Source organism: Nannospalax galili, unplaced genomic scaffold (assembly GCF_000622305.1).
Source record: "Nannospalax galili isolate Female #2095 unplaced genomic scaffold, S.galili_v1.0 scaffold340, whole genome shotgun sequence".
Taxonomy (NCBI): domain Eukaryota; kingdom Metazoa; phylum Chordata; class Mammalia; order Rodentia; family Spalacidae; genus Nannospalax; species Nannospalax galili.
The window spans coordinates 562,835-590,190 of NW_008347519.1; the positions used below are offsets into that span (position 1 = coordinate 562,835).

General features: G+C 44.1%; 1 protein-coding gene across 1 annotated transcript; it reads right to left on the bottom strand.

Moving 5' to 3' along the window:
• Window positions 1-741: 741 nt before the first annotated feature.
• Inhbc (inhibin subunit beta C) lies at window positions 742-22,440 on the bottom strand. Its single transcript, XM_008844081.2, has 2 exons — window positions 21,928-22,440; window positions 742-1,920 (listed from the first exon to the last, which is right to left on the bottom strand). The coding sequence occupies exons 1-2, from the start codon at window positions 22,238-22,240 to the stop codon at window positions 1,178-1,180; spliced, it is 1,056 nt and encodes a 351-aa protein (XP_008842303.1). The 5' UTR covers window positions 22,241-22,440; the 3' UTR covers window positions 742-1,177.
• Window positions 22,441-27,356: the final 4,916 nt, after the last annotated feature.

The following is a 27,356-nucleotide window of genomic DNA, read 5'->3' on the forward strand; positions in this document are numbered from 1 at the left end:
TGTGTCTTCACAGTGTTAGCTTACTTGACAGTTGGTCATTGATCTATTTCATCTCTTGGAGTGAGTACAGAGGGAGACAGAAGCAGGCAAAAACTAGTTCATTATTAGCCATGAGACCCCTGGAAGGATGGAGGGAGACAAAGGAAGAAAGGAGGAGGCAGCCTGGAGGAGGAAGAGTCATGAAATATGAGATGGATATAACAGCTCAGCCCTGAGGCATCCATGTGAAGAGAGAGGAAGGCTCCAATTATCTGGGGGTATCCAGATACCCTAATAGGCGACAGAGACTCCTAATAGGAGACAGAGGACCCCTTCAGCTATCTCAAGAGGACTTGTGAAAGGAGTTATTTACAGAGGCTTAGGCAAGGTTAAGGGAACCAATGAAAAGGGTGCTCAAACAAGGGATTAGAAAAGAGGAAATCCCTCAAGACTCCCTAGTGTTGAAACAGTGATATTAGTTTAGAGCCCCCAAAACCTGGAGCCATGGGAGGGAGCCAGAGCTGTGGGGACACAGCACAACCATGGCTTGCAGGCAAATGGGGGGCAGGAGGAAGATATATTCGTTATCTTTTTCTTTCTTTTTTCTTTCCTTCCTCCCTTCCTTCCTGTTTGCTACAGGGGCTTACACAATGTAGCCCAGGCTAGCCTTGAACTTGCCAACCTCATTCCTTTTTTTTTTTTTTTTTTTGGTCTTTTTGAGACAGGGTCTCCCTGTAGCCCCAGCTGTCCTGGAATTCACTATATAGACCAGGCTGGTCTTGAACTCACAGAGATCCACCTGCCTCAGCCTCTTGGGTGCTGGGATTATAAGTATGAGACACTTTGCTTGACTGAAATATTCTGACCTCTGTATCTTCCTACTCATTAGTCTCCAACCTAGGTCTTCCCTTGCTAGAGGGAAGGAGGGCTCAGGTGATACGGCTCAGGTGAGTCAGCCTTCAATGGGAGACGATAGAGAAAACTGGAGGCTATGCCCCAGGAGAGAAGATGTGGTCATGAAGATGGTACAGTGACTCTCTTTAGATGTAGCTCTCCTAGAGTCAAAGGTGGGATAATCTGTCTGTTTAAGAAGAAGGAATTCACATTCTAGAGGCAGGAATATGACAACTCCCTCTTCGTGAAGAAGGGCATCTCCAAAGGACACATTTGTCCACTCTATTTTGGACTGCCTACACCATTAACTGCACCCACAGGCCTCTACCACCATGTCAGGTATGTCTGTCTTGACAATATTGCTGTCCCTGTCATAGTAAAGCAAAGACAGGGGGCGTCGCGCTGTGGGCACACAGCATGAGCCTCCTTCAGTGGTGCCAGCAGCTGTGTTGGCTTTGAGCAGATTGAGCACTGCAGTGTGAAATGACGCAGCAATGCCAGGCATGCCTGCCACATGTAGCGGGCACTGCCCTGTACAGAAGTTCATAGCATAGCCTTCGGGCTGGATGATCCAGTCATGCCAACCAATTTCACGGAAGTCTACAAAGAACTCTTGTCGACAGCACATGCTGGACCCTCCCTGGCAGTCGATGCCTCGTCGGCGAACCCTGTGCTTGCCCCCAGCTCGTACCTGGGCTGCCACAAAAGGCCTGTGGGCAACCCCACCTAGGATGACTGAACTCTGGGCCTCCTGGCTTTCAGGTACCAGCTCCAGGGTAAGGTGCCCCCAACTGCTAGCAGCCTGAGCTTCAGGTCCCAGGAGAACTTGATGCCAGCCACTGGCATCCACCTCCAGCAGGTGCTGAGTTGTCAACGTGAGGTTGGTATCATATGGTCTTAGCACAAGAACTCTCACATTTATGGTCTGGGTGGTATTGGGAGGGAGTTGCACAAAGAACATGAGGCGAGCCTGCTGGATCTCCATGCCACCAGTGGTTTTATCAGAGAAGTGGAAATCGAGACGAGTGTTGTTGATGCTGGAGAAGCCTGTGGACAGAAGAAGCCCTAGTCAAGTCATTGTGGCCGGCCTTAGCATCAATTCTAGCAACTACCTCTCTATTCTCTTCACACTTCAGATCTTTTTTTTTTTTTTTTTTTTTTTTTTTTAATTTTTTTTTTTTTTTTTTTTTTGAGACAGGGTCTTCCTGTAGCCCCAGCTGGCCTGGAACTCACTATGTAGACCAGGTTGGCCTTGATCTCACAGAGCTCTCACCTGCCTTTGCCTCCTGAGCCCTGGGATTAAAGGGATGCATCCCTCATGCCTGGCTTTTCTTCAGTTTTTTGAGGCAATAGCTCATGTAGTACAGACAAGCCTTAAACTCAATGTGCAGCTAAGGGTAGCCTAGAACTGATTCTCCTGCCTCCACTTTCAGAGTGCTGGGATTATAGGTCTGTATCATTATGCCCACCTTTTGTTTTAATTTAAAAAATTTGGGACTTATTCATTTTTATTTCATGTATATTAATGTTTTGCCTGCATGTATGAGTGCACCTGTGTCATGCAATGCCCGAGGAGGCCAGAAGAGGGTATTGGATCCCTCTGGAACTGGAGTTATGGATGGTTGTTAGCCACCATATGGGTGCTACGAACTGAACCTGGGTCCTCTGCAAGAGCAGCCAGTGCTCTTTAACTTCTGAGCTGTCTCTGTCCAGCCCCTTATTTTTAAACTTTTTATTGTGTGTGCTTGTATGTGTGCATGATGTGTAGGAGGGTGATCTCTCAGGGAAAAAAAAATCAAACAAAACTGCAACACTACCTCTAGCAGGTAGATTGAGGGGGTCAGTGCAGCCCAAGGCTGAAATCACTGAGCCAGGCCCCCTAGGACGTGGTCCTGCAGGATTCTGTCTTTATAGATTTAGAAACCCCCAGGGCCTAGCCTAGTTTGCTGTCTGCCATCCATCTCCTTGGTACCCAGATGTCAAAGCAGAGACTCAGGTTTCTGGAGGGCCTCCAGAATTTGGGAGAGCTTGGAGGACTGTGGGGAGAACAGGGGTCCCTGGCCCAGGCTCAGGCTATCCCACTGGGTCCCAGTCCTCCAAGTCACAGAACCTGGAACTGCTGTGCTCACAGCTAGGTGAGGACTCCTTGTTCCTAAAACAAGCCTGAACTGGTTTAGATTAGCAGCAATGGGTACTGTGATATTGTAGAACTCAGGGTCAGCGGGGTAGAGTGGTGCAGCATCCTCCTGCACCTCAGCTGTGCCTGCTCTGGTTTGCAAAGGCACTGGGTGAATCTCAACTTGCTTCTCCTTCAGGTTGAGGTCTAACAGTCCTGGACAGTCCTGGACCAGTCCTGGACTGGACAGTGCAAGCCTCCAGACCAATGTAGGGGTCCACCTTGAAATGTTTGTCTAGCTATACTGTTGCTCCCAGCTCTGGCAGCCTTGGGGACACAGGATACAGGAGTTAAGGGAATGCTGAGATTCTGCTATCTTGACTGCAATTCTGTTCTGGTGTTTGAGCTGTCTTGGTTTTTTGAGATACAGTCTCATGTAGTTCAGTCTGGCTTTGAATTCACTATGTAGTGTAGGATGACTTTGAACTCCTGATGGTCTTGCCTCCATTTCCTGAATGTTGAGATAATAGGCATGTTCCACCATATTTGGCTTGATGTGCTGAGGATGGAACTCATGTCTTTGTGGGTGCTAGGCAAGCACTCTACAATTGAGCCACCTCTCCAGCCTTACACCTAGCAACTTACTTGAAGTTCTCCCTTGGTTTTCTTTTCAGGCTTTCCTTTCTTTGTCCCTACCTTCAGTATAAGAGTTCTCCAAGGTCTGTCTTTGACCTTCATTTCCTTTTAACTCTCTGCTGAAGGGAGCTCTTAAGCAAACTCAGGATCAGTCAGCACAATCTTTATGTTAGTGATTCCCCACATTTCCATGTCAGGGCATTTTGCATATGTAGACTGGACATAGAGACTTGGGGATCTCCAAATTCATGCTTAAATTTATAACTGCTTGATTTGGGCACATGACTGTCCTGCCAGCACACTGGAATCAGTTTGTTCTCACCTAAGCATCAACACTTCTCTTTCAGTTGCCCCCCCCTTTCATCTAGAAACCCTATGATTGCCTCCCTCACTCCCGCATCTAGTCACTTACCAAAATGATTCTGATGATGTCACTTTTATTTTTCTTTGCGGGGGGGTTTGAGCTAGGATCTTACTGTGTAGATGAGGCTGGGCTTTTTTTGTATGTGTCTTTTTGAGACAAGGTCTCTCTGTAGCCCTAGCTGCCCTGGGGCTTGCTATATAGACCAGTCTGGCCTCGAACTCACAGAGATTCACCTGCCTCTGCCTCCCAAGTGCTGGGATTAAAGGCGAGCACCACCATGCCTGGCTGAGGCTGGGCTTTAAATTATTCTGTAGCCTAGCACTTGAACTTGAGGTCCTTCTGCCTTGGCCCTTTAAGTGTTGTAGGGATGCACCAAGATTCCTGGCTGCATGTTTCTTTATTTTTCCATTACAACTGCCTGTATCTCTCACCTTCGCTGCTGAAGCATCTTTTTCTAAAAAGTGTATGTGTGTGTTCATGTGTGGTCAGGTACATGTGTGTGTGAGGGTACACCTGTGCATGTGGGTGGGAGTGCTTGTGGAGACCAGAGGACAACACTGGGTGCAACCTCAGGAAAACCACCCACTTCCTTTGAGACAGGGTCTCTTATTGGCTTGAGCTCATCAATTAGGCTACTTTGGCCGATCAGTGAGTCCCAGGGATCCTCCTGCCTCTGCTCCCAGTTCTGGAATTACAAGTGTGTGCCACTATGCCTGGCACATGCCTTGGATTTTTATGTGGGTTCTGGAGAACATGGTTCCTTATGCTTGCAAGACAAGTACTTTACTAACTGAGCTCTCAACCCCTCTTTATTGTTTTAAATATTTTTATTACATTCATTTATTTATGGGGATGGGGTGTATGACAGAGTGTGTGGAGGTCAGAGGACGATTATGTGGGTCCTAGAGATGGAACTCAGGTTGTCAGGATTGGAGGCAAGTGCCTTTACCTGCTGATCCACCTTACTGCACCCTCTTTCCCCTCTTATTTTAAATTAAAAAAAAAAGTTCCCCCAGCACTCAGGAGACAGAGGCAGGCAGATCTCTGTGAGTTCAAGGCCATCCTGGTCTACATAATGAGTTCCAGTACAACTGGGGCTACAAGGAGACCCTGTCTCAAAAAGACCAAAAAAAAAATTACATATATGTTTTTTTGGTCTTTCTGAGACAGAGTCTTCCTGAAGCCCCAGCTGGCTGGAACTCATAGAGATCCGCCTGCCTCTGCCTCCCGAGTGCTGGGATTAAAGGTGTGTGCCACCATGCCTGATTCTAAAATTATTTTAAAATTTATGTGTATGAGTATTTTTGCCTGCATGTATGTAAGTGCATCCCTGTCATGCAATGCTTGTGGAGGCCAAAAGAGGGCATCAGATCTCCTGGAACTGGAGTTATAGACAGTTGTTAGGTGCCACGTAGGCTGTGGGTGTTGAGAACCAAGCCCTGGTCCTCTGCAAGAGCAGCCAGTGTTATTAACCACTGAGCCATCTCTTCAGCTTCTCCTCGTTTTTTGAGGCAGGGTCTCTCATTGGACCTGGGACTCACTGTTTTGGTGAGAGTGGTTGGCCAGAGAACCCCTGAGATATGACTGTCTTTGCCTCCCAGTTCTGGGGTTACAGGCATACTCTGCCACAACTGCTTTTTTTTTTTTAATATCTATCTATCTATCTCTCTATCTATCTATCTATCTATCTATCTATCTATCTATCTATCTATCTATTTATTTATTTATTGTCTTTTTGAGTGATAGCCCCAGCTGTCCTGGAACTCACTACATAGACCAGACTGACCTTGAACTCACAGAGATCCACCTGCCTCTGCCTCGGAGTGCTGGGATTAAAGGCGTGCACCACCGTGCCTGGCTTCTATTTTATTATTTTAGAGATAGGGTTTCACTCTGTAGCCCTGGCTGGGCTTGCTATGTAGACCAGGCCAACCTTGAACTCATAGAGATCTGCCTGCCTTTGTTTTCCAAGTGCTGGGATTGAAGTTATGCACCACCTTGCCTGGCTTATTTTTATTTTATGTGTATGAGTGTTTTGCCTTCATGTATGCATCTGCACCATGTGTGTGCCTGGTGTGTGTGGGAGCTGCAAGAAGGTGTTGTATTCCCTGGAACTGGAGTGACAGGCAGTTGTGAGTTGCCATGTGGGTGTTAGGAACCCAATCTGATCCTCTGCAAGAGTAGCAAGTGCTCTAACTGCTGAGCATCTACTACCCAACCCCAATATATTGCATACTTCTCTCTCTCTCTCTCTCTCTCTCTCTCTCTCTCTCCCCCCCCCTGGTTTTTTTTTTTTTTGTCTTTTTGAAATGGGTCCTCCCTGTAGTGGGGCTGGCTTGGGGCTCACTATGTAGACCAGGCTGGCCTTGAACTCACAGAGATCTGGCTGCCTCTGCCTCCCAAGTGCTGGGATCAAAGGCGTGCACCACATACTTCTAGCCATACTTCTCATATTTAAAAAAAGAGCTTTACATTCATCTCCCTAATCCAAGTCCATTCCTTCTCCAATCTTTCCATCTTCCCATTCCCTGTAAATATATTGCTTAAGCCAAACCATGATTGTCATCCTATACCTTGAAGTTCTCTGCAAGATCCATCAACTCTATCGCCAATTCATAATGTAATTTTTTTTTTTTTATTTGAGACGAGGTCTCCCTGTAGCCCTAGCTGTCCTGGAACTCACTATGTAGACCAGGTTGGCTTTGAACTCACAGAGACCTGCCTGCCTCTGACTCCAGTGTGCTGGGATTACAGGCCTGCGCCACCACGCCCGGCCCTAATATAATTTCACTTCTTTCTTCATTCTCTATATTAGTCTAACAGCCTTTTTTTTCCTTGAGCCATAGCAATTGCTTCCTAATTAATTTGCTTACTCTCCAAACCTCAAATATTAGCCAGAATGATCTTTTTATTATTTAAATCCGATCAGTTTTATTTCCTCAGCTTGAAATCCTTCAAAGACTTCCCCTTGCTGTATAGTTAAAAAGCCAAACTCCTTAGCTAGAAAATTTTCATTACTGCATTCTACCCATACTGTTTATTTTTTCTGTTCACCAAACATAGACCCATCCCATGGCCTTTGCATTTCTAGTTTCTTTGCTTAGAATGTCTCTCCAAGATCTTTGAATGATTGGTTCCTTTAGCCATTCAGTGCCAATGTCTCCTCTTCAGGGGAGCTTTCCTGACTAACATATCTATATGAATTCAACCTCCGTCTCTTAATGTATCACCCTGTTTAATGGTCTTGTTAAAAAAATATTTTATTTTTAGCCAGGCGTGGTAGCGCACGCCTTTAATCCTAGCACTCGGGAGGTGGAAGCAGGCGGATCTGGATCTCTGTGAGTTCAAGGCCAGCCTGGTCTACATAGTGAGTTCCAGGACAGCTGGGGCTATAGGGAGACCCTGTCTCAAAAAAGACCAAAAAAATTTTTTATTTTTTAGCTGGGAGTGGTGGTGCACGCCTTTAATCCCAGCACTCAGGAGTCAGAGGCAGGCAGATCTCTGTGAGTTCAAGGCTAGCATGACCTACATAGTGTGTTCCAGGCCAGCTGGGGCTACAGGGAGACCCTGACTCAAAAAAGATAAAAAAATTATTTTTTTTTATTTTTTATTTTTATATGTATGAGTGCATTGCCAGCATGTGTGTATATGCACTCGTGTTGTGCAATGCCCAGGGAGGTCAGAAGAAGGCATCGGATCCGCTGGAACTGGAGTTGCTGACAGTTGTTGGCTGCCATGTGGGTGCTGGGAATCGACCTTGGGTCCTCTGTAAGAGCAATCAGTGCTCTTAACCACTGAGCTATCTCTCCAGACCCTTTAATTCTTCTTTTAAACTGACATCAGAATTATCTGCCAAAAACTTGAATGTATCAAAACTTTTATTATAAAAAACCTAATTGGTAATACTTTCCCCAAAGACATGGACTATTAAATGAAAATCTTCGAAACCTCAGTGTTAGGCATGGGATACCTCTCTATGCATTATTGATCAGGGAGGCCCCAGAGGCCTCTCAAACAATACAAACTATTGCCATTGCTCTTTATTGTCCACTATAACTAGATAAGACCCTATTGCTGCTGCCAGGAGTGGTGGTGCATGCCTTTGAATCCAGTATTCAGGAGGCAGAGGCAGGTGGATCTCTGAATTTGAGGCCAGTCTGGTCTATAAGTGAGTTCCAGACTGGCGGGGGCTACAGTGATACCCTGTTTGGTTTTTTGTTTGTTTGTTTGTTTGTTTTTGTTTTCACACAGAAACTGACCAAATTTTTACTGCATTTGCTGCACTGGAGTCCAACATGCTGGTCCAGAGCGTGGCTGGTTAGAAGCTTCTCCAACAGGCTTTCCCTTCCCTACCAAGTACAATATTTATTTTGATTGTACTCACTGTTCGAGTCCAGAGGCAGTTACTAAAAACACTCAATGCAAACAGTGAGTGGCTACAACACAGAACGGGGGTGGGTAAAATAACAATTAATAAAAAGTGTTAGAAACAGAGCTGAAGTTTTAAAATGATCCATGGAGAAGCTGGGCTGGGTTCTGTCCTTGTGATTGTTCTGTTGTAGTGACTGTGTTCAGTTATATTCTCTCTCTTGTTTGAAGTAATGCTTGACAGTTTGAAAATTAACCAATGATGTGCTGTGGAATGTGACGTTGTCTTCATATAGAGTCGCACAGTTTCTCTTTTTATGCAGATATTTGTTTTTGTTTTTTAAAATCCCTATTGCTAGCAGGGCGTGGTGGCACACGCCTTTAATCCCAGCACTTGGGAGGCAGAGGCAGGCGGATCTCTGTGAGTTCAAGGCCAGCCTGGTCTACATAGTGAGTTCCAGGACAGCTGGAGCTACAGGGAGACCCTGCTTCAAACAAAAACCATAAAGAAAAAATCCTATTGCTGAAGGCACAACACATTTTGGCTGTAGGACAGAGAAAAACCAGACTCAAACTGACCAGGAAATTTCCTCCCTGTTGGCTAGTTTTCATAGTGCTAAAAGATGCTATACCGGCTACTGGGGGAGAAAAATAATGAATGTTATTACCCACTGGTGAACCCTGAATGCTGTCATACCAACCTGCCAGGCAAGATGTGCCCACTGGTGCAAGAGTGTGTGAAGGTTATGGGGGTAACAAACTGCTCTCTGATTGGTTTTGAGGCCTGCTCTAGAGGAGGGAATTCATGCCTGGTACTGTAAACCTGGTCAAAAGTCCATGGATTGGGAGATCAGAGGCCCTGGAGAACTCACTACTGTTGTTTTGCTAAATGAGTATGTTGTCAAGCTGCCTTCTAAATATTTATATTTATACCCATTGATTAATGTTACTTTTAACGTTGGCCATAGAAACTTCTTCAGGGAGTGGCAATTAATATTGAGACTCATAATTAGTTAAAGTGCTGAGAATAATTGACTGTTGAGTACTCAGCCTTAAATGAGACATCCCTATGTCTCTCCTCAAGGCTCAGGGAACATCTTGGAAGTGAGGGCAGAAAGAATGTAAAAGCCAGAGTATGGGGAGGAGTGCTGTGAAATGCTGTCTTCTGGACATAGCATGGCTCTTGCACTCATGAACTCACTGAAGCTGAGGTTACCTGCACATGATCAAGCCAACAAGGTCTGTCAGCATTTAAGCTGGCAGCGGTAATTGGACTCGATGGGTTACAAAAAAATAAAAAGACATGAAGGTGGGAGGAGGACATGTTGGAAGGTCTCTGGAGCAAGTTGGGTGTGCACATGTCAAAGAATACATAAAAGGTATTCTAAAAAAAATCTAATTGGCTCAATGTCAGGTGTGGTGGCACACGGCTTTAATCCCAGCACTTGGGAGACAGAGGCAGGCAGATCTCTGTGAGTTTGAGGTTGGCCTGGTCTATACAGTGTAGTTCCATGCTAGCTGGGGCTACAGGGAGACCCTGTCTCAAAAACACACACACACAAAAAAAAATCATCTAATTGATTCAAAATAGGAAAAAAAAGAGAAAGAAATCTTTGGAAAGAAGTTCAAATGTTTTTTAAAAAAGAAAGCAATGGGGCTGGAGAGATGGCTCAGCAGTTAAGAACACTGGTTGTTCTTGCAGAAGACCGGGGTTCAAATCCCAGCACCCACATGGCAGCTAACAACTGTCCATAACTCTAGTTCCAGGGGATCTAACAGCCTCTTCTGACCTCCTAGGGTATTGCACGGCATGGTGCACTTACCTACATGCAGGCAATACACGAATACACATAAAATAAAAATAATAAAATATTTTTTAAAAAAGGAAGCAACTAAATGATCATTACGATGAACCAGGCCTCATGGTACACACATGAAATACTAGCTACCTAGGAGGTTGAGACAAGAGGATCTTAAGCTTAAGGTTCATTTTGGGGTACATGGCAAGTTCTAGGCTGGGCTATTTTAAAGACCCTATCTTAAAACAAAGCAAAATAAAAACAGCCTATTACTATTGGGCTTTAGCTATTCTTTTTTTTCTTTTCTTTCAACTTGTTATGCTAGGGATGAACCTGAAGGCCTCATGCATGCTGGTCAAGCATTCTACAACTGAATTAGGTCCTTAGCCTTAGCTATCTTCTAAAGAAACAACTTATGTATATGAGTACTTTGTCTGCATTCAAGTGCATGTGTGTTGTGCAACATCCATGGAGGCCAGAATAGGGTGTTGGATCCTTTAGAACTGGAGTTAAGAACGATTATTAGCTGCTAGTGGGTGCTGGGAATGGGAACCAAACCTGGGTCCTCTGCAAGAACAGTCAGTGCTCTTAGCTACTGAGCCATCTCTCCAGGCCCAGCTGTTTTATTTTGGAGGTAAAGGTGTTTTATTGTAAGATATCATGATCAAGGACATAAAAAGGCAGGAAATAAAAATTCAACAAGGCTTTGCATTAATTGAATTGTCAGGCTTGTCCTCTGACCTCCATATGCACACAACGACAACCACATCATGTCACAAACATGCCTATATTCACACATAAAACACACACATATGTATACATGGACAAAAAATTTTTTTAAAGTCAGGGACATTGCTGCTTTCGACAGTTCTCAGCAACTCCCTTTTGATCTCTTTTGTTTCTGTCTCTGTATAAATCTATTCTACTCTTCCTAGATCTTTCTAGATCTGCTTCTGACTTTTTGTCAACTTCCTCAGGTCCCAAAATCATGGCCCCACCTTGTGGGTCTATAGAACCTTTTATTCAACTCTTCATAGCTTAGTGAGTTGACCTCCTAGTCTCTTAGCTCCCAAATTAAGAGTCTGATTGGCCCAATCTATCCTTTCTTATTAAGATATAAAGAACTGTATAGTTAGAATTCCTCTTCTTCCTCTTCTTTTTTCTTCAAGACAGAACCTTGCTATGTAGCCATGGTTAGCTTTGGATTTGTGATCCCTCTACTTCATCCTCCCAAGTGCTGGATTCATAGGCATGGGCCACCCTTCGTGATTTTTTTTTTAGTTGGAGCTTCTTAAGTCATTCCAGTTACAGCAGGCAAACACATGACTAGCAGGAGCTGTAACAGAATATTATGTCATGGGTGGGAGTGGTTGGCTCATTTGATAGAATGCTTGCCTAGCATGCAGGAAGCCCTGGGTTCTATCCCCAGTACTTCATAAAACAGGATATGGGGATTTCCAGTCACTCTGTTTCCTGTGCTTGCTTGAAGATATGAGAGTTTAACTTCTGCTCGTACTCCATCCACCTCTGCTGCCATGCCTTCCCACCATGATGAACTCTTACCCCTTTGGAACCATCAGCTAAATAAACTCTCCCTTTTATAAGTTCCCTTGGTCATGGTGTTTCATGCAACAGAAAGTAACTAAGACAGAAATTGGTACCAGGACTGTCGGGTGTTGCTGTGACAAACTTGACTATGTGGGTTTTTGGAGGAACGTGGAAGACTTTGGAAGTTTGGACTAGAAAAGTGGTTGAATGTTGTTAGCAGAGCTTAATGGGAAGCTCTAGTAGGAGCCTGGAAGAAAGCAGTGCTGAGAGCAAAGTAGTTTCAGAGGGAAATAAAAACTTAAAACAGCAACTGGGATATTTTAGCAAAGAGACTGGCTACTGTCTATCCACAGCCTAAGAGCTTGCCTGAGGCTAAGTTAAAAAGCAATGGACTAATTTCTTTGGTAGACCATATTTCAAGGCATCCTAATGTAGAAATGGTGGTGTGGCTATTAATGGTGAATATCATGAAGCTCTACAGTGAAAAAGGGCAAATGGAGCAGAAAGAAATGCATAATGTACAGTTTGGACTGAAAAAGAAACTGGAAAGATTAATGTTGCAGCCCTGGCCTGTGCTGGAGAGGATCCCTTTGATAAGGAGAATAAAGTGATTAAGGAGAAGCCTAGAGATTTGCAGTTAAACAATGGAGAGAGTGCCTCCAGGGCAAGACCACACCCAGCTAAGCCTCCAGTTTGTGAAAGGAAAATGCTTAGATTTTCTACTCCTAGAACACCACAGCAGAGAAAATCTTCAAAAGTGGATGAAACGGGCCAGGGTCCAACACAAACTTGTAGCCACCCTGGGCAGAGTCATTCACCTGGTGCTAGCTTTAGAGGCACGAAAGATGCAAGAGTGAAGGGGTCATTGGAGTGTGAAGGAGTCATTGGTTCTTCTCTGACGTTTCAGAGAGCCGCCAGAGGCCAGGCAGAGTGCAACAAGGCATCCCTGCTTAAGGAAAGTCCTGGTAGGTCATTGAATGAAGCTGTGAAGGTGAAGCCTTGTTGGCAGTGGAGACCCCAGGATGTTCATAATGCCAGAGCTGTGAGACATCTGTCAAGGAGAGCTGCATACAGGGAGCGCTACCAGCCCAAGAAAGAGATGTATGTTGCAGGCAGCAAAGTTAGAGAGGCTGAGCCATCTAAACCCATTGGAAATAAAGTCCCAGAAATCAGATGTGGAGCTACTGGATTTGGTGTTTGTCCTGCTGGGTTTGGTCTTATTTTGGTCTGGCATTTACTCACTATGCCTCTATTCCTCCCTTTTGGAATGGGAATGTGCATTCAGTTTCACTCTATGTTTGGAGTATGCAATTTGTCTTTTGATTTTACAGAGGTTTATAGTTAAGAGATTTCTCTGAGTCTCAGAAGAAACTTTGGACTATGGACTTTTGAATAGTATTAAGACCGATAAAGATTATGGGGACTTTTAAGGTTGAACTAAATACATTTTACATTTTATGTCATCATAAGCCTATGGGGGCCAGGGAGTGGAATGTGGTGGTTTGAATGAGAATGGCCCCCATAGGCTCCAAATAGTTGAACATTTTGTTCCCAGTTGGTGGCACTGTTTTGGGAGGTCTTAGAAGTGTAGCCTTGTTGGAGGAAGTATGTCACCGGGGCACGTTTAGAGAATTCTTAAGCCTTGAGGGCTCTCCAGTCACTCTCTGCTTCTTGTGCATGCTTGGAGATGTGAGAGCTTAGTTTCTGCTCCTACTCCAGTCACCTCTGCCACCATGCCTCCCCACCATGATGGACTTTTGCCCCTTTGGAACTCTAAGCTAAATAAACTCTCCTTTTTATAAGTTTCCTTGGTCACAGTGTTTTATCACAACAACAGAAAAGTAACTAATACAGATGAGAACCCTGAGAAAGATTAAAAAAATGCTTTAAGTAAAAATATTTGCACATAGTATCTTGGGGATGGGAGCTCTACATCTGAACACAAATTTACTTCTGTTTCATATACATAGCCTGAATTTGAACAGCATTATTATTGTGCCTGCATTTTGACTGAGACTCATCACATGAGAATAGCTTTCAGATTTTCTTTTCTTTTCTTTCTTTTTTTTTTTGTTTTTTTGAGACAGGGTCTCCCTGTAGCCCCAGCTGTCCTGGAACTCACTACGTAGACCAGGCTGGCCTTGAACTCACAGAGATCCGCCTGCCTCTGCCTCCCAAGTGCTGGGATTAAAGGCGTGTGCCACCACGCCCGGCTTTTTAAAAAATATTTTATTATTTTTACTTTATGTGTATGTGTGTATTGCCTGAATGGAGGTAAGTACACCTGTGTTGTGCGATGCCCCCAGAGGACAGAAGAGGCTGTCAGATCCCCTGGGACTGGAGTTATAGACACCTGTTAGCTGCCATGTGGGTGCTGGGATTTGAACCCCGGTCTTCTGCAAGACCAGTGTTCTTAACCACTGAGCCATCTCTCCAGCCCCAAGCTTTAAGATTTTCAACTTGTAGTGTCATGTTATACTCCAAAGGTTTTGATTTGGAGCATTTTTGGATTTGGGATGTTCAACCTACACTAATGTAATTTCTAGAAAATAAGTAGCTCTAATGTAATGTTTTTTTTATTATATATTACTTTCCCATTTTTGTCATGTGTCTTATAAATCTTTAATTTTCTATAATCTACATTGGGGATTAAAGTATAATTTTGTACTGTTAATTGCATAAAAAGTGTAGGCCTGTTCTACCTCATTTAGAATGAAGGTGAGGACTCTCAGCTTCCTCATAGATTAGAACTGAGGTTGGGCTATGCTCCTGATTTAAGTTTAGTATATGATTATCTCAATTTTCAATCTCCTAATCAGTCTCCATTTTCCTAAATTTCATTGATTAAAAAAAATTGGCTTGTAGTAAATAAATTAACTCTTTTCATCTAGTTTTCAGAACTTGACCATAAAGTCCTGTATAACTAACAAAACAGTGGTGACACACAGAGATGCTGCCTCTGGATAGGCACAACCCCTACCTTCACTCCCTGATGATGATCTACCTTTGTTCCCTGATGATGATCTACCTTCACTCCCTGATGATGATCTACCTTCTGTTTCTACACATTTTCTTTCTGAAAATGTTCTATTAGTGGAATTTTATAGAGTACAGGCTCAACCTTCTTTCAGTTAGCATAGTATATCTGAGATCTGGTTGTGCTGTATATATCAGTATTTCATTTTGCTTCATTTCTTAGTGAATTATTGAATGTAATACAATTTTTCACCTGCTGAAGTTTATTGAACTGTTTGTGAATAAAGTTGGTATAAAATGTAAAAATAACATCAACCTCCCCCCGCCCCAAAAAAAACAACAGGAAATGATGGTGCACACTTGTAGAATCCCAGGATTTGGGTAGTGGAGGCAAGAGGATCAGAAGTTCAAGGTTATCCTCAGCTATATAAGGAGCTCAAGACCAGCCTGGGTTAAATGACACCCTGTCTCAAAAATAAACAACAACACAGGAATATTACAAACAAAGGAATATTACATCATTGGCCTCCAATGACCAGAATTTTCTGCTATTCATGACATTATGCAACAGCTTCCCATATAGATTCTGGTCTTTCCATGTAATTTGATTTAGCTCATGAAATATTAGCAAGCATGGTACAAGTAGAAATTTGATAATAATTTTTTTTTTTTTGGTCTTTTGGAACAGGGTCTCCCTGTAGCCCCAGCTGTTCTCGAACTCACTATATATAGATCAGGCTGGCCTTGAACTCACAGAGATCTGCCTGCCTCTGCCTCCCAAGTGCTGGGACTACAGGCGTGCACCACCAAGCCCGGCTCTGATAATAATTTTTATACTGAGATTTTGTGCTCTTAGAAGCTGGATACAGTGATTGATTGATTGATTGATTGATTGATTTAGTCTCTCTGTAGCCCCAGCTGGCCTGGAACTCACTATGTAGACCAGACTGATCTCAAACTCACAACAATCCACCTGCCTTTGCCTCCCAAGTGCTGGGATTAAAGGCGTGCACCACTATGTCTGGCTTAGACACAGTGGGGTTTTTTTTGTTTTGTTTTTTTTTGGTCTTTTTGAAACAGGGTTTCCCTGTAGCCCCGGTTGGCCTGGAACTCACTATGTAGACAAGGCTGGCCTTAAACTCATAGAGATCCACCTGCCTCTGCCTCCCAAGTGCTGGGACTACAGGTGTGTGCCACCACGCCCAGCTAGACATAGTGATTTTTTTTTTTTTTTTTTTGGTCTTTTTGAGACAGGGTCTCCCTGTAGCTCCAGCTGCCTGGAACTCTGTACCAGCCTGGCCTCAAACTCACAGAGGATCTGCCTGCCTCTGCCCCTGCTCCCCACCCCCCAGTTTAAAGGCGTGCACCATCACACCTGGCTAGACACAGTGTTTTAAAGAGAGATGCCTTGTGGAGAGAAACTTTGGAGGACCAGAAACCATCAGAGATGTACAAGTCCCATCTGAGTTCACCACTGGATATAGTTGTTTAAGTGACTTCAATTATATATACCAGCTGGATCATAAAAACTGTCCAGATAAACCAAGTTAAGGCAGAAAATCATAACAATAATAAAGTTGTTTTTTAAAGAAAGTATGTTAAGATGAATGTGATATCTCTTGCCTTTATTCTTTGTACTTGGGAAGCTAAAGCAGGAGAATTGTTGGAAGTTCTAGGTCAGCTTTGGCTACAGAATGAGACTCTGAAAAAAAAAAGGGACAAGAACCAAACTAAAACCAAACAAACAACTATGTTAAAAATATCAAAATAGCCGGGCGTGGTGGCACACGCCTTTAATCCCAGCACTTGGGAGGCAGAGGCAGGCGGATCTCTGTGAGTTCAAGTCCAGCCTGGTCTACATAGTGAGTTCCAGGACAGCTGAGGCTACAGGGAGACCCTGTCTCAAAAAGACAAAAAAAAAAAAAAAAAAAAAAAAAAAAAAAAAAAAAAATCAAAATACAAAGACAAAGGCTATGATAAGACTGGGGGTGCAGTTCAGGTGGTAGCATGCTTACCTAGTAGGTTTGATACTCAGGACTTATTCCCAGCACTACAAAACAAAACAGAACAAAATCCCCAAAACAACAGCAGCAACAAAACTCTGTTTTACACTACTATATGGTAGTAATAAATAACAAAAAATAAATTGGTATCAGAAGTGGGGTACAGCCATAATCCAAACCTAAAATATGTAGCATTGACTTTGGGACTCAGTGGCAGGTAGAGTTTGGAAGGATAGAGACGAGACTGTTAATGAAGGAAGGACAGAGAGGAAACTGCTGTTGGAAGCTGGAGAAAGAGTTATGTCTATCACCTGTAGTAATGTGGAAGCCAGATCCATATCTAACTAAGTTGTGAATTTAGCTAAAGAGATTTCCTGGCAGAATGTTGAAAATGCCAGTTGGCTTTTTTAGCTGTCTGTGATAAAGCATTTCAGGAGACATGAACAACAACAACAATAAAAAAGCCAGGTATGTGACTCACACCTGTAATCCCAGGAGCAACTGGACATCTGAGGCAAGAGGATGACTGTGAGTTTGTGAGTTTGAGGCCAGCCTGGGCTACACAGTGAGTTCCAGAACAACCTAGACTACAGAGGGAGTCCCTGTTTCAAATAAACAAACAAACAAACAAACAAACAAATAAAACAAAACACAAATGCTACTGTTTTCAAGCAGAATTTAGAAAAAAAATACTTGCTAGATTGAAATACTTGCTAAAAAGTCTTGCTAGATTGAAAAATAAAATCCTTGTTCCTTCCTCCCTTTTTTGTTGATAAAAGACTCTTAAAGTAAAAAATAACCCCAAGACAAGAAAAAATTCTGTCCACTATCAGTGGAACATGGTCAGAGTAAAGATTACTACAGACAAAGGGTCAGCTGGAAAACTGTTAAGATCTAACACTTTGTTAAGATCTAAAATGTATTTATTTCTTTACTTATCTATTTATTTATTTGGCTTTCTGAGACAGAGTTTCACTATGTAGCCCAGGCTGGCCTCAAACTCAGAATGATCCTCTTGCCTCAGCCTCTTTAGTGCCAGGATTATAGATGAAAGTCATTGTGCTGGCTTAGGTTTTGACTTAAGAGCATGGAATACCTTCTATCAAATTTAATGGGCTACTGTTTATTACCTAGAGACTTTATAGAGTCACTTTCCCCTTTTTATTAAGAAAAGATTTAAATTTCTACAAACTTAAAAAAGATTGAAGTGGGGCATGGTGGCACAGGCCTTTAGTCACAGCACTGGGGAGGCAGAGGCAGGCCAATCACTGTGAGTTTGAGGCCAGCCTGAACATAGTTCCAGGCCAGCTGGGGCTATAGGGAGACCCTGTCTCAGAAAGACCAAAAAAGTTTTTTTTTAAAAAACATTGTATTACTTTGGGGCTGGAGAGATGGCTCAGCAGTTAAGAGCACTGACTGCTCTTGCCGAGGACCTTGGTTCAATTCCCAGCACCCACATGGCAGCTATGAACCATCCTTAACTCCAGTTCCAGGGGAATCTGAAGCCCTCTTCTGACCTCCGAGGCATTGCACAACACAGGTGCACTTACATACATGCAGGCAATACACTCATAAACATAAAAATAATAAATTAAATATTTTTTAAAAGATTGTATTATTTTAAATTATGTGTGTGGGTATGTGCATGAGTTCAGTTGCTCCTGGAAGACCAGCATTGAATCCCCATGGAGCTAGAATTACAGGCAGTTCTGAGTTGCCCATTGTGGGTGGTTCCTCTGGAAGAGCAGTATGCGCCCTTAACCATTAAGCCATCTTTTCAGGCCCAAGAAAAGATTTTTAATACAGATTTAATCATGGGCATTGGGAGAAAGAGAGGTACTTGTTAAGAAAATGACAGTATTATATACTCCAAGGTAGGCACAGGTTTCTCAAGACAGTTGTTGGGTCAACAGTTTGAAGGGAATTTTAACAAAGGAGCACCAGTTTGGACTAAAGTGGATAGGGATAATTCAAAATGAAAAGAGAAGAACTAGGACCAGGCATGGTGGTGCACACCTTTAATCCCAGCACTAGGGAGGCAGAGGCAGGCAGATCTCTGTGAATTCAAGGCCAGCCTGGTCTGTGGTCTACATAGTGAGTTCCAGGCCAGCTGGGATACAGAAAGACCCTGTCTCAAAAATACCAAAAAAAAAAAAAAAAAAAAAAAAAACCCTTATAGTTCCCTATAGCTCTTGCCTGGTGTGCACAAAACCCTCTCCCACAAAAACACAAAACAGTAAAAGAGGTCTCTGCTCAGTTCTCATTCAACAGGAAGGACATATTAGAAGGCTATGTCTGTAGACTCAGGAGGCGGAGAGAGCCTTAGTGAACAGAATGAGACTCTTTCCACAAAGCAGAATCAGGCCCCAACCAAGGGAATTCTGGATCTGTGTGGACAGAGATATATGTTAGGCAGGAAATCAGAATTTTTCTGGATCTGTCCTGGGCATTGTATTGGATGCCTATAATCCCAGAGGCAGGAGGATCAAGAATTTGAGGCCAGCAAGACCAGAGGGAGCGAGAGCGAGAGCCAGAGCGAGAGCGAGCGAGAGAGAGAGAGAGAGAGAGAGAGAGAGGATTTATGAATCAGTGACCGCTTTGGCCCATTGCCCCATATTACATTCTGAAAAGGAATATCTATTATGGTGCGTTGTCCTAGCCCTCCTGTCTTAGCTTCAGCATTGTGTTAGGTGTGTGGGAGGAAGATAACTTATTTTTAGGACTTAGGCAATGATGTGTTAGTAAATGTTTAACAACTGGTCCAGGGGATTGGGGGTTGGGGGAGGAACACTTAAAAGTCTTGATTTAGCTGGGTGTGGTGGCAAGGCAGAGGCAGGCAGATCTTTGTGAGTTCAAGGCCAGTCTGGTCTACATAGTGAGTTCTAGGAAGCTGGGGCTACAGGGAGACCCTGTCTCAAAAAGACAAAAAGAAGTCTTGATTTGCAGTCATCATCAATTTCTCTAGTATAAATTCTCCCATAATGTCCAATTTTAAGTTTCTAATGTGATGTCACTGAATCCAGAGTGTTAAGATGTTTACCATCAGTTGTCACAAGGCTGTATGAGCCAGGTTTAGGATACCATGAAAGATCCCTGCACCTAAAGAAATGTACCAGAATAGCCAAACTTGGTGGCTCATGCCCTTAAATCCCAGCACTTCAGAGGCAGAGGCAGAGGCAGGAGTTTGAGGCCAGCCTGATCTGCATAGCAAATTCCAGGCCAGCTGGGACTACAGGGAGACCCTGTCTCAAAAAGACCAAAAAAAAAAAAAAAAAAAAAAAAAAAAAAAAAAAAGTACCAGAGAAGCCTTATCTATTTGCTGCTGATTTAGGTGATGAGACTATGAACTTTAAACCTGATCCTGATAGCATCATGGATGAAAATTTGAGGTGGAATAATCCAGAGGGGGTAATTGTATTTCATATATGGGAGTAGGAGTGGCATGAATTATTTTAGGGGCCAGGGCATAGACTATATAGATTGCCATATTGGCAGCCCCTGATGAGCAACACATCCTGGTTTGCTTGACTTTTATCTAGTTCCATCCCACGCTGATTCTGGGCTTGACCACATGTTTTGTCAATGGGACATAAGCAAATAAAGTGTATGCAGAAGCTTGACAATCATTTACACATTGAAACTGCCCTCTTGGAACCTAGCCACCTTGTTTTTTTTGGTCTTTTTGAGACAGGGTCTCCCTGTAGCCCCAGCTGTCCTAGAATTTACTATGTAGACCAGGCTGGCCTTGAACTCACAGAGCTCCGCATGCCTCTGCCTCCTGAGTGCTGGGATTAAAGGCATGTACCACCATGCCTGGCTTTTTTGGTCTTTCTGAGACAGGGTCTCTCTGTAGCTCCAGCTGTCCTGGAGTCACTATGTAGACCAGGCTGGCCTTGAACTCACAGAGATCTGCCTGCCTCTGCTTCCTGAGTGCTGGAATTAAGGCATGCGCCACCACGGCTGGCATTGGAACCTAGCCACCTTGTTTTAAAGAAGGCTGGGCTAGAATGATTGAGGCTTCATGCAGAAAGGTTGCTGTGGATTTTTTTACTTCTGTCTCCTCAAAATTCATATGTGGAAGCTTGCCATGGGACTCATTCCATAATCCCAGTATTTGGGAAGTTAAGGCAGAAGCATCATGAATTTTTGGCCAGTCTGAGCTACATTTTAAGTTTCAGGCTAGCTTGAGCTACATAAGGAGATACTGTCTCAAAAAAGAAAAAAAATCATGTTGAAATTTTATTCCTAATATGATAGTGTTAGGAGGTGGGGCCCTCATGGAGTGACTAATGTCCTATTAAAAGAAACTTCGGAGAGCTCCCTTGTCTCTTGTGAGGTTACAGAGAGAAGAAACCCTGACCAAAATCCTTTCCTGAAAGGAGCTGAGTCCTCTCTGCTTTCTGCCTCCCCCTTTAACTTTCTATGGACTTTATATTAAGCTGTTTAAATCTCTCAGCTGTGTTGTCATTATCTTCATTTACAAATAAGAAAACTATTAACCATCCAGGTCACACAGCTAATAAGTGGCTGGGCAACAACGGGGGTTGTAGGGGGCAGGCTGTGTATCAGTCTTGAAGAAGGAGGGCAGGTGCTAATCAGGGAAAGGAGCCAGGAACAGGTCTTCCAGAGCTAGAGCTTGCATTTTGCTTCTAAGTTCCTTTCTCAGAATTCTTCATCTTTTCTTCAGCTCCCTTCTCTATGGAAGTGTTTCTTTCTTCCAGTCCAAACTTTATCTTTCACATATTTTTCTGAGTTCCATTTTGACCTTGTTCTGATACGAGGACTTTAACATGGGGGCCTGACATATGGAGAGGGATTGTAGTGTTGGTGTTTGACTTTTCCTCCTTTTACCGAAATGGGGTATTCTAGAGAAAGGGGAAATATAGGGGCTGGATCTTAGGGTCAGAGAAATCATAGACTCCCCAGCAACCAGCCCATGGCTCCAGGCCTGGGCAGTGGATGGGCTCACATATGTGGAAGGCTATGGGGCCTACAGAGAGAGGAGCCAGAGGCACTGAGGGAAGGCAGTCTCTAAAGAATTGAACCTTACCAGTTCCCAGCTCCCATGTTAGATATGAGCTATCAGAGACAGATTGGGGGGTGGGAGTCTAGGATTTAGATGCAGACTGTGGAAAGCAGGAAATGAATGTTTTGGGAGAGGAAGTCAAGAGTGAAGTGCTAAGGAAATTTTTCCTTTCCTTGACAGAACAGGTTTTGGGGTGGAGCTGCAGATCAGGAACCCACCTGTCTCTGCAAAGCTGATGATCTCATATTCTTGTTCTTGGTCATCCTTCAGAGTGGCTCCCTGTGGGGACCCATGGAGGCGCTGCAGTGCGGTCTTCAGAACAGTTCTGGAAACAGGCTGGCTCAGTGTGGGGCGCTCGTTGAGGTGCAGCTTGTCCAGGATCCTTCTCTTGGCCAAGTCAAGAAGCAGTTCCCGCTGGCTCTCCAAGTCCAAGGTGGCCCCCCAACATGCTGGACATGGACCACTAGCTTTGAGGGTGACTACTATGGCTGGAGTCAGGAAGAAAAAGGCCAGGAACCAGGAGGAGGTCATTGCTGGAGGAGGCCCTCCTGGAAAGACGCAAATCCAGGGTTCAGGGTCTCAACAGTAGTGGCCTCAACTCTGTCCTGTCTACCAGGGGTCCTGGGAGCAGTATACCTCCAGCTGGCATGACTCCCTTTTGACAGAGTAGCCAAACATCTGACTTCAAAAGTGAAGCCAGTACAGGTAGAACTTGGCAGAGTGTGTCAGTGTAGTCAGTGAAAGTACAGAGCGGGGGATGTGAGGAGAGGTTGGTTTGTTTGGTGAAAGATACATCTCTGGGCTAATGTTGGGACACTGTTACTCATGTGAGCTGCCAGGCCTGGGGACAAAGGTTAGAAATGGAATTCTTCTTTCTCACTAGAGCACTGGCCTTCCTGTGAAGCCTGGGAGAAAAGGGTTTGAAAAAAGTTTTAAACTTGTTTTTATGGTTTTTATGTGTATTAGTGTTATGCCTGCATGTATATAAGTGCACTGTGTGGTACAATGTCCACAGAAGCCAGAAGAGGGCGTCAGATTCCCCTGGAACTGGAGTTACGGATGGTTGTTAGCTCTCATTTAGGTGTTGGGAACTGAACCTGGGCCCTCTGCAACAGTCAGTGCTCTTAACCACTGAGCCATCTCTCCAGCTCCAACACACACACACACATACACACACACACACATACACACACACACACACACACACACACACACACACACACACACACGAGGTGTAGGACTACCTGAAAAATGGGCCCATGAATGGACAGATGGGCAAATGGATGGCAATGCAAGTGGACTGCATCAGTCAATGGGGATTGTGCTGAAGTCCTGGGAACATTCAGAAGCTTTCTGCCTGTTGGTTCCTTGATGCATGTACCTGGTACAGATGACATGTCAATGGGGCCATCCATCACTGTCTTAGGTGTCCCTTTTACAGGATCTGTATGAGGGCATGTGTATGGTGGTTGCACCCTTCTTCATTAATCTGGTATGTTTATTAAGTTCACAGATCTGGTTTTACTGATTAAAAATTTTTTATATGGGGGTGGTGGCAGAGGCAAGTGGGAATCTCTTTAAGTTCAAGACCAACCTGGTCTACATAGAGTTCAAGGCTAATTGGGGCTACAGGGAGACTTTGTCTCAAAACCCTCTTCCCCTCAAATATTTAGCATTTTAATTGTGTGTGCCCATGTGATACCATGGTATGTGCGTGGTGGTCCAAGGACCACTTGTGGGAATTGGTTCTTTTCTATCATGTGGTTTCAGGGATTCAATACAGGCTGTTAGGTTTGGTAGCAAGTACCTTTACCAGCTGAGTTGTCTTGCCAGAGCTTTGATGGTTTCATTATGCACATGTGTTTGTATGTTCCCATCTACTTCCACAAGTGTATAGGTGGTACATTTTTACTTATAGGAATAATTTATCAGTCTGGTTGGTGCTGGACAGGTGCACAGAGTCATTCTGCCTCTGCATTTGAACTCAAAATGGAGCCAACTTGCTTTGTAAATGGAGTCACAACTTAGAGCAGGTAGGGCAGGGACTCAGAGCAGGGTACAGTTTGGTCTCCATACCCGGTTTCCTATATCCTCAGTAGGAAGACTGAAGCTGGAGAAGGAACTTAGGTCTAGAGTTTTTCACCCTTTGCAACTAGTTCTACCTAGGAAAAGAAGTTTTGACGTTTTTCAGAATTCTTAGTTCTGTCCCTCAAAACTCTCAAGTAGTGGGTCCCCAAGGAGAGGACCTACCTGGCAAGGGTAGAGGGTGGAGAAAGGAAAGTATGCTTTTAAGTCAGATGGTTTGGGCTAAAATTCTGCTTACTTCCTGTAAAAATAGGAAAAAAAAATCTTCTGGGTCTGGAACCTAGGGTTCACACATGCTAGGACACGTCTACCACTGAGTCACATCCTAAGCCTAGCTCTTCATTTGATTAGTTCTGACTCTGAACAAGTTACTTGATTGTCTTGTTTTAGTTTCTGCATGGGGAAAATCATCACTGAGAATTCCCAAAGCACTATAATCCATACTTTTTTGAGTGGTGGTGGTAGTAATTAATCTGGTGGCTGAAAGTGACATGAATTATGATTTTTTTTGAGACAGTATCTCACCATGTAGCCCTGGATAGTCTAGAACTCACTATGTAGATCAGGCTGGCCTCAAATTCACAGTGATCCACCTGCCTCTGCTCCAAGAGCTAGAACTAAGGACCTGGACATTTATGATTTTAAAAAAATCTTGCTAAAATTTTTTTGGGTATAGATTAAAGTATTGAAGGGCTGAAGATGCAGCCCAGTTGGTAGAGTGTTTACCTACCTTGCACGAAGTTGGCTTCAATCCCCATTACCACATAAGCCAGGCATGGTAGGGAGTACATGCCTGAAATCTCAGTATTTGGGATATGACAACAGGAGTATCAGAAATTCAACTCAGCCAAAAGATGGCAGAGCTCCAGAATTTCTCACGTAACCACATACAGAAGGACAACTTAGGAAGAAGTACTCCTATAGCTCCATGAGTCACACATGTAAAAATTGTTTAAAAGTTGGGGCTCAGTGGTTAAGAGCACTGGCTGCTCTTGCAGAACACCCAGGTTTGATTCCCAGCATCCATGTGTCAGCTAACAACTGTCCATAATTCTATTTCTAGGGGATCTGACACACTCTTTTGACCTCTGTGGGCACTGTACAACATGGGTGCACTTACACACATGCAGGCATAACACTCATACACATAAAATAAAAAAAAATAAAGTGTCCAACAAGAAAGAGAGAGAAAGGACTCTTCATTATCTCCCTCCCATACAAACGAAGAAGCAGAGACCCATAGAAGTGCTTTTTTTCTAAAATTATAAGCCAAGACATATCTAAACTTCAAGTTTCCAATGTCTCAAAGCCAGCTTTCATCTGCCTGTCAATAGTGTTGGTTTCACAGGGCTGGACCAGGATGATCATTTGCCAGTTAGTCTCTGGATTCTGGATTCTACCATCTTTTTTTTCTTTTCCAATGCCAGGGATTGAACTCAAAGCTTCATGCATGCTAGGTAAGCACTCTACCACTGAGCTAGCCCCCACAATCTTAATTTTTCAGTTTTAAAAAAAATTTTATTTTATGTGTATGAGTGTATTGCCTGCATGTATGTGAGTGCACCCATGTCATGCATTGCCACGGAGGTCAGAAGAGGGCTTGGGAATCCCCTGGAACTGGAGTTAAGGTGGTTTGTAGCCGTCATGTGGGTGATGGGAACCGAACCCAGGTCCTCTGCAAGAGCAGTCAGTATTGTTAACCGCTGAGCTAACTCTCCAGCCCAGTTTTTCAGATTGTTATGTAGCTGTGTGGTTTTTTTTTTTTTTTCTTCCAGATTAAAACATCCCCTTTTGGAGGGAGGGAGTGGGAGAGAATGCTCATGAAATTCACAAGAAACTTGCCAGACTCACAAAGTCTTTCTCTAAGGTTATATAAAGAAGTGAATTGCTGGGGTACAGGAGACTCTTCAATGATGTGGCTGCCTGCAAAGTAGGGTATGGAATTCTAGTAGTGTAGCTTTCATGAGTCAGTGCCTGTACTGGTATAGGGTTTTTGGTGGTGCAGCTATCTGGATTACCCACACTCCTGTAAGTAGCCCCTCACCTATGTTCGTGTAAGTAACCTCAATAAATTCATGGTTCGCTAATCTAAAAAAAAAAAAATGACATTCAAGATCATCCTTGGTTACATATTGAGATGGAGGCCAGCCTAGTCTGTGTGAGACTCTGTCTCAAAAAAAAAAAAGTTAAATACTACTTATGAGTATCATTCCCACCCTGCTGCCTTTTGAGACAGGGTTTCACACAACCCAAGGTGGTTTCAAATTCACTATGCAGTCATAGATGACCTTGAACTCCTGATCTTGCTTCCACTTCCTGAGTGCTGAGATAAAAGGCCTTTACCATTACACGGCCTCATTTTATCTTTCTAAAGCTTGTAATGCAGCTAAGCATGGTGGTGCAGTATTAGAAGAGTTGAAGCAGAAGGATGGTAAGTTGGATATCTGACTCAAAACTAAAACAAAAATCCAATACAACAAAACAGAAAGAAAAACTAAGTTTTCTGCTTGGAGATGTATCTTTGTGGTAGAGTTTTGACCTAGCATGTATGAGGTCTAGATTCAATCTCTAGCACACGGAAAAAATTAAAACAGAAAAGAAAAAGAAGAAAATAAACTTTTTTTTTTTTTGTCTTTTTGAGACAGTCTCCCTGTAGCCCCAGCTGTCCTGGAACTCACTATGTAGACCAGGCTGGCCTTGAACTCACAGAGATCCGTCTGCCTCTGCCTCCTGAGTGCTGGGGGAATCAAACTTAGATTGCCTCTGAGGGCGGTAAAAACCTGTCAGCTGTACTATCAAGCTGATCCAAGAACGTGATTTTAATAGGATGGTCTTGTTCCTCTCTGGGTCAGATTTTTTTTCGTATGTAAAATGGACATTTACCTACTGAACTATATTTATACAAGTATTAAGTATGAGCATTATTTTGGGTGCAGGTCTTGTTCGGGCGAGCCGAGGCACACACCTGCAATACCATCACTCAGGAGGCTGAGGTTTGCTAAGTTCGAGCACAGCTTGGGCTAGAGCGAGGCCGGCCTAGGCTACCCAAGGCCTTGTACACCATCCACCCCTCCAAAGGTCCTAATTGCAAATCCATTTTGAAAGTGCTCTCCCTGCAAGACTCGTTGTCACTCAACTCTGGGGTGGTCCTGAGTCTTGCGCTTAGGATAGACCAAGCAACCCCAACCTGCCCTAGAGGTGACGCCCCTCGCTCACACCGACGGCGACACAGAAGGCCAACCCCGGTGCACACCGCGTGGAGGGGAGCGCAAAGAGGAACGCAGTAGGTGGGCGCCGGCGGGCGGGGAGAAGCGCACACAGGAAGCTGCGACGCGAGGAGCGCAGGACGCGCTGACGACCGCGCCAGACGTGGTGACGTAGCGCGCAGGCCGCTGCGGGGGGCGGACTCCGGGCCTTCCCCTTCTGCTTCTCCCCCTCCCCCTTTTCTCCCTTTCCGGGTTTGGGTCCCCCCTTTTCTTCCCCTCTCCCCCTCCTTCCCGAGTCCCTTTCCCTTCCCCACCCCGCACCCCTGCTTCCCTGCCCCAGGCCCCGCGGAGACCCC

Excerpts from the sequence above, each read along its gene's own strand:
- Inhbc (XM_008844081.2), bottom strand. The coding sequence starts at position 22,240 with ATGACCTCCTCCTGGTTCCTGGCCTTTTTCTTCCTGACTCCAGCCATA. Across the intron at positions 1,921-21,927 it reads CATCAGCTTTGCAGAGACAG|GCTTCTCCAGCATCAACAAC; the intron begins GTGGGTTCCTGA and ends TTCTGTCCACAG.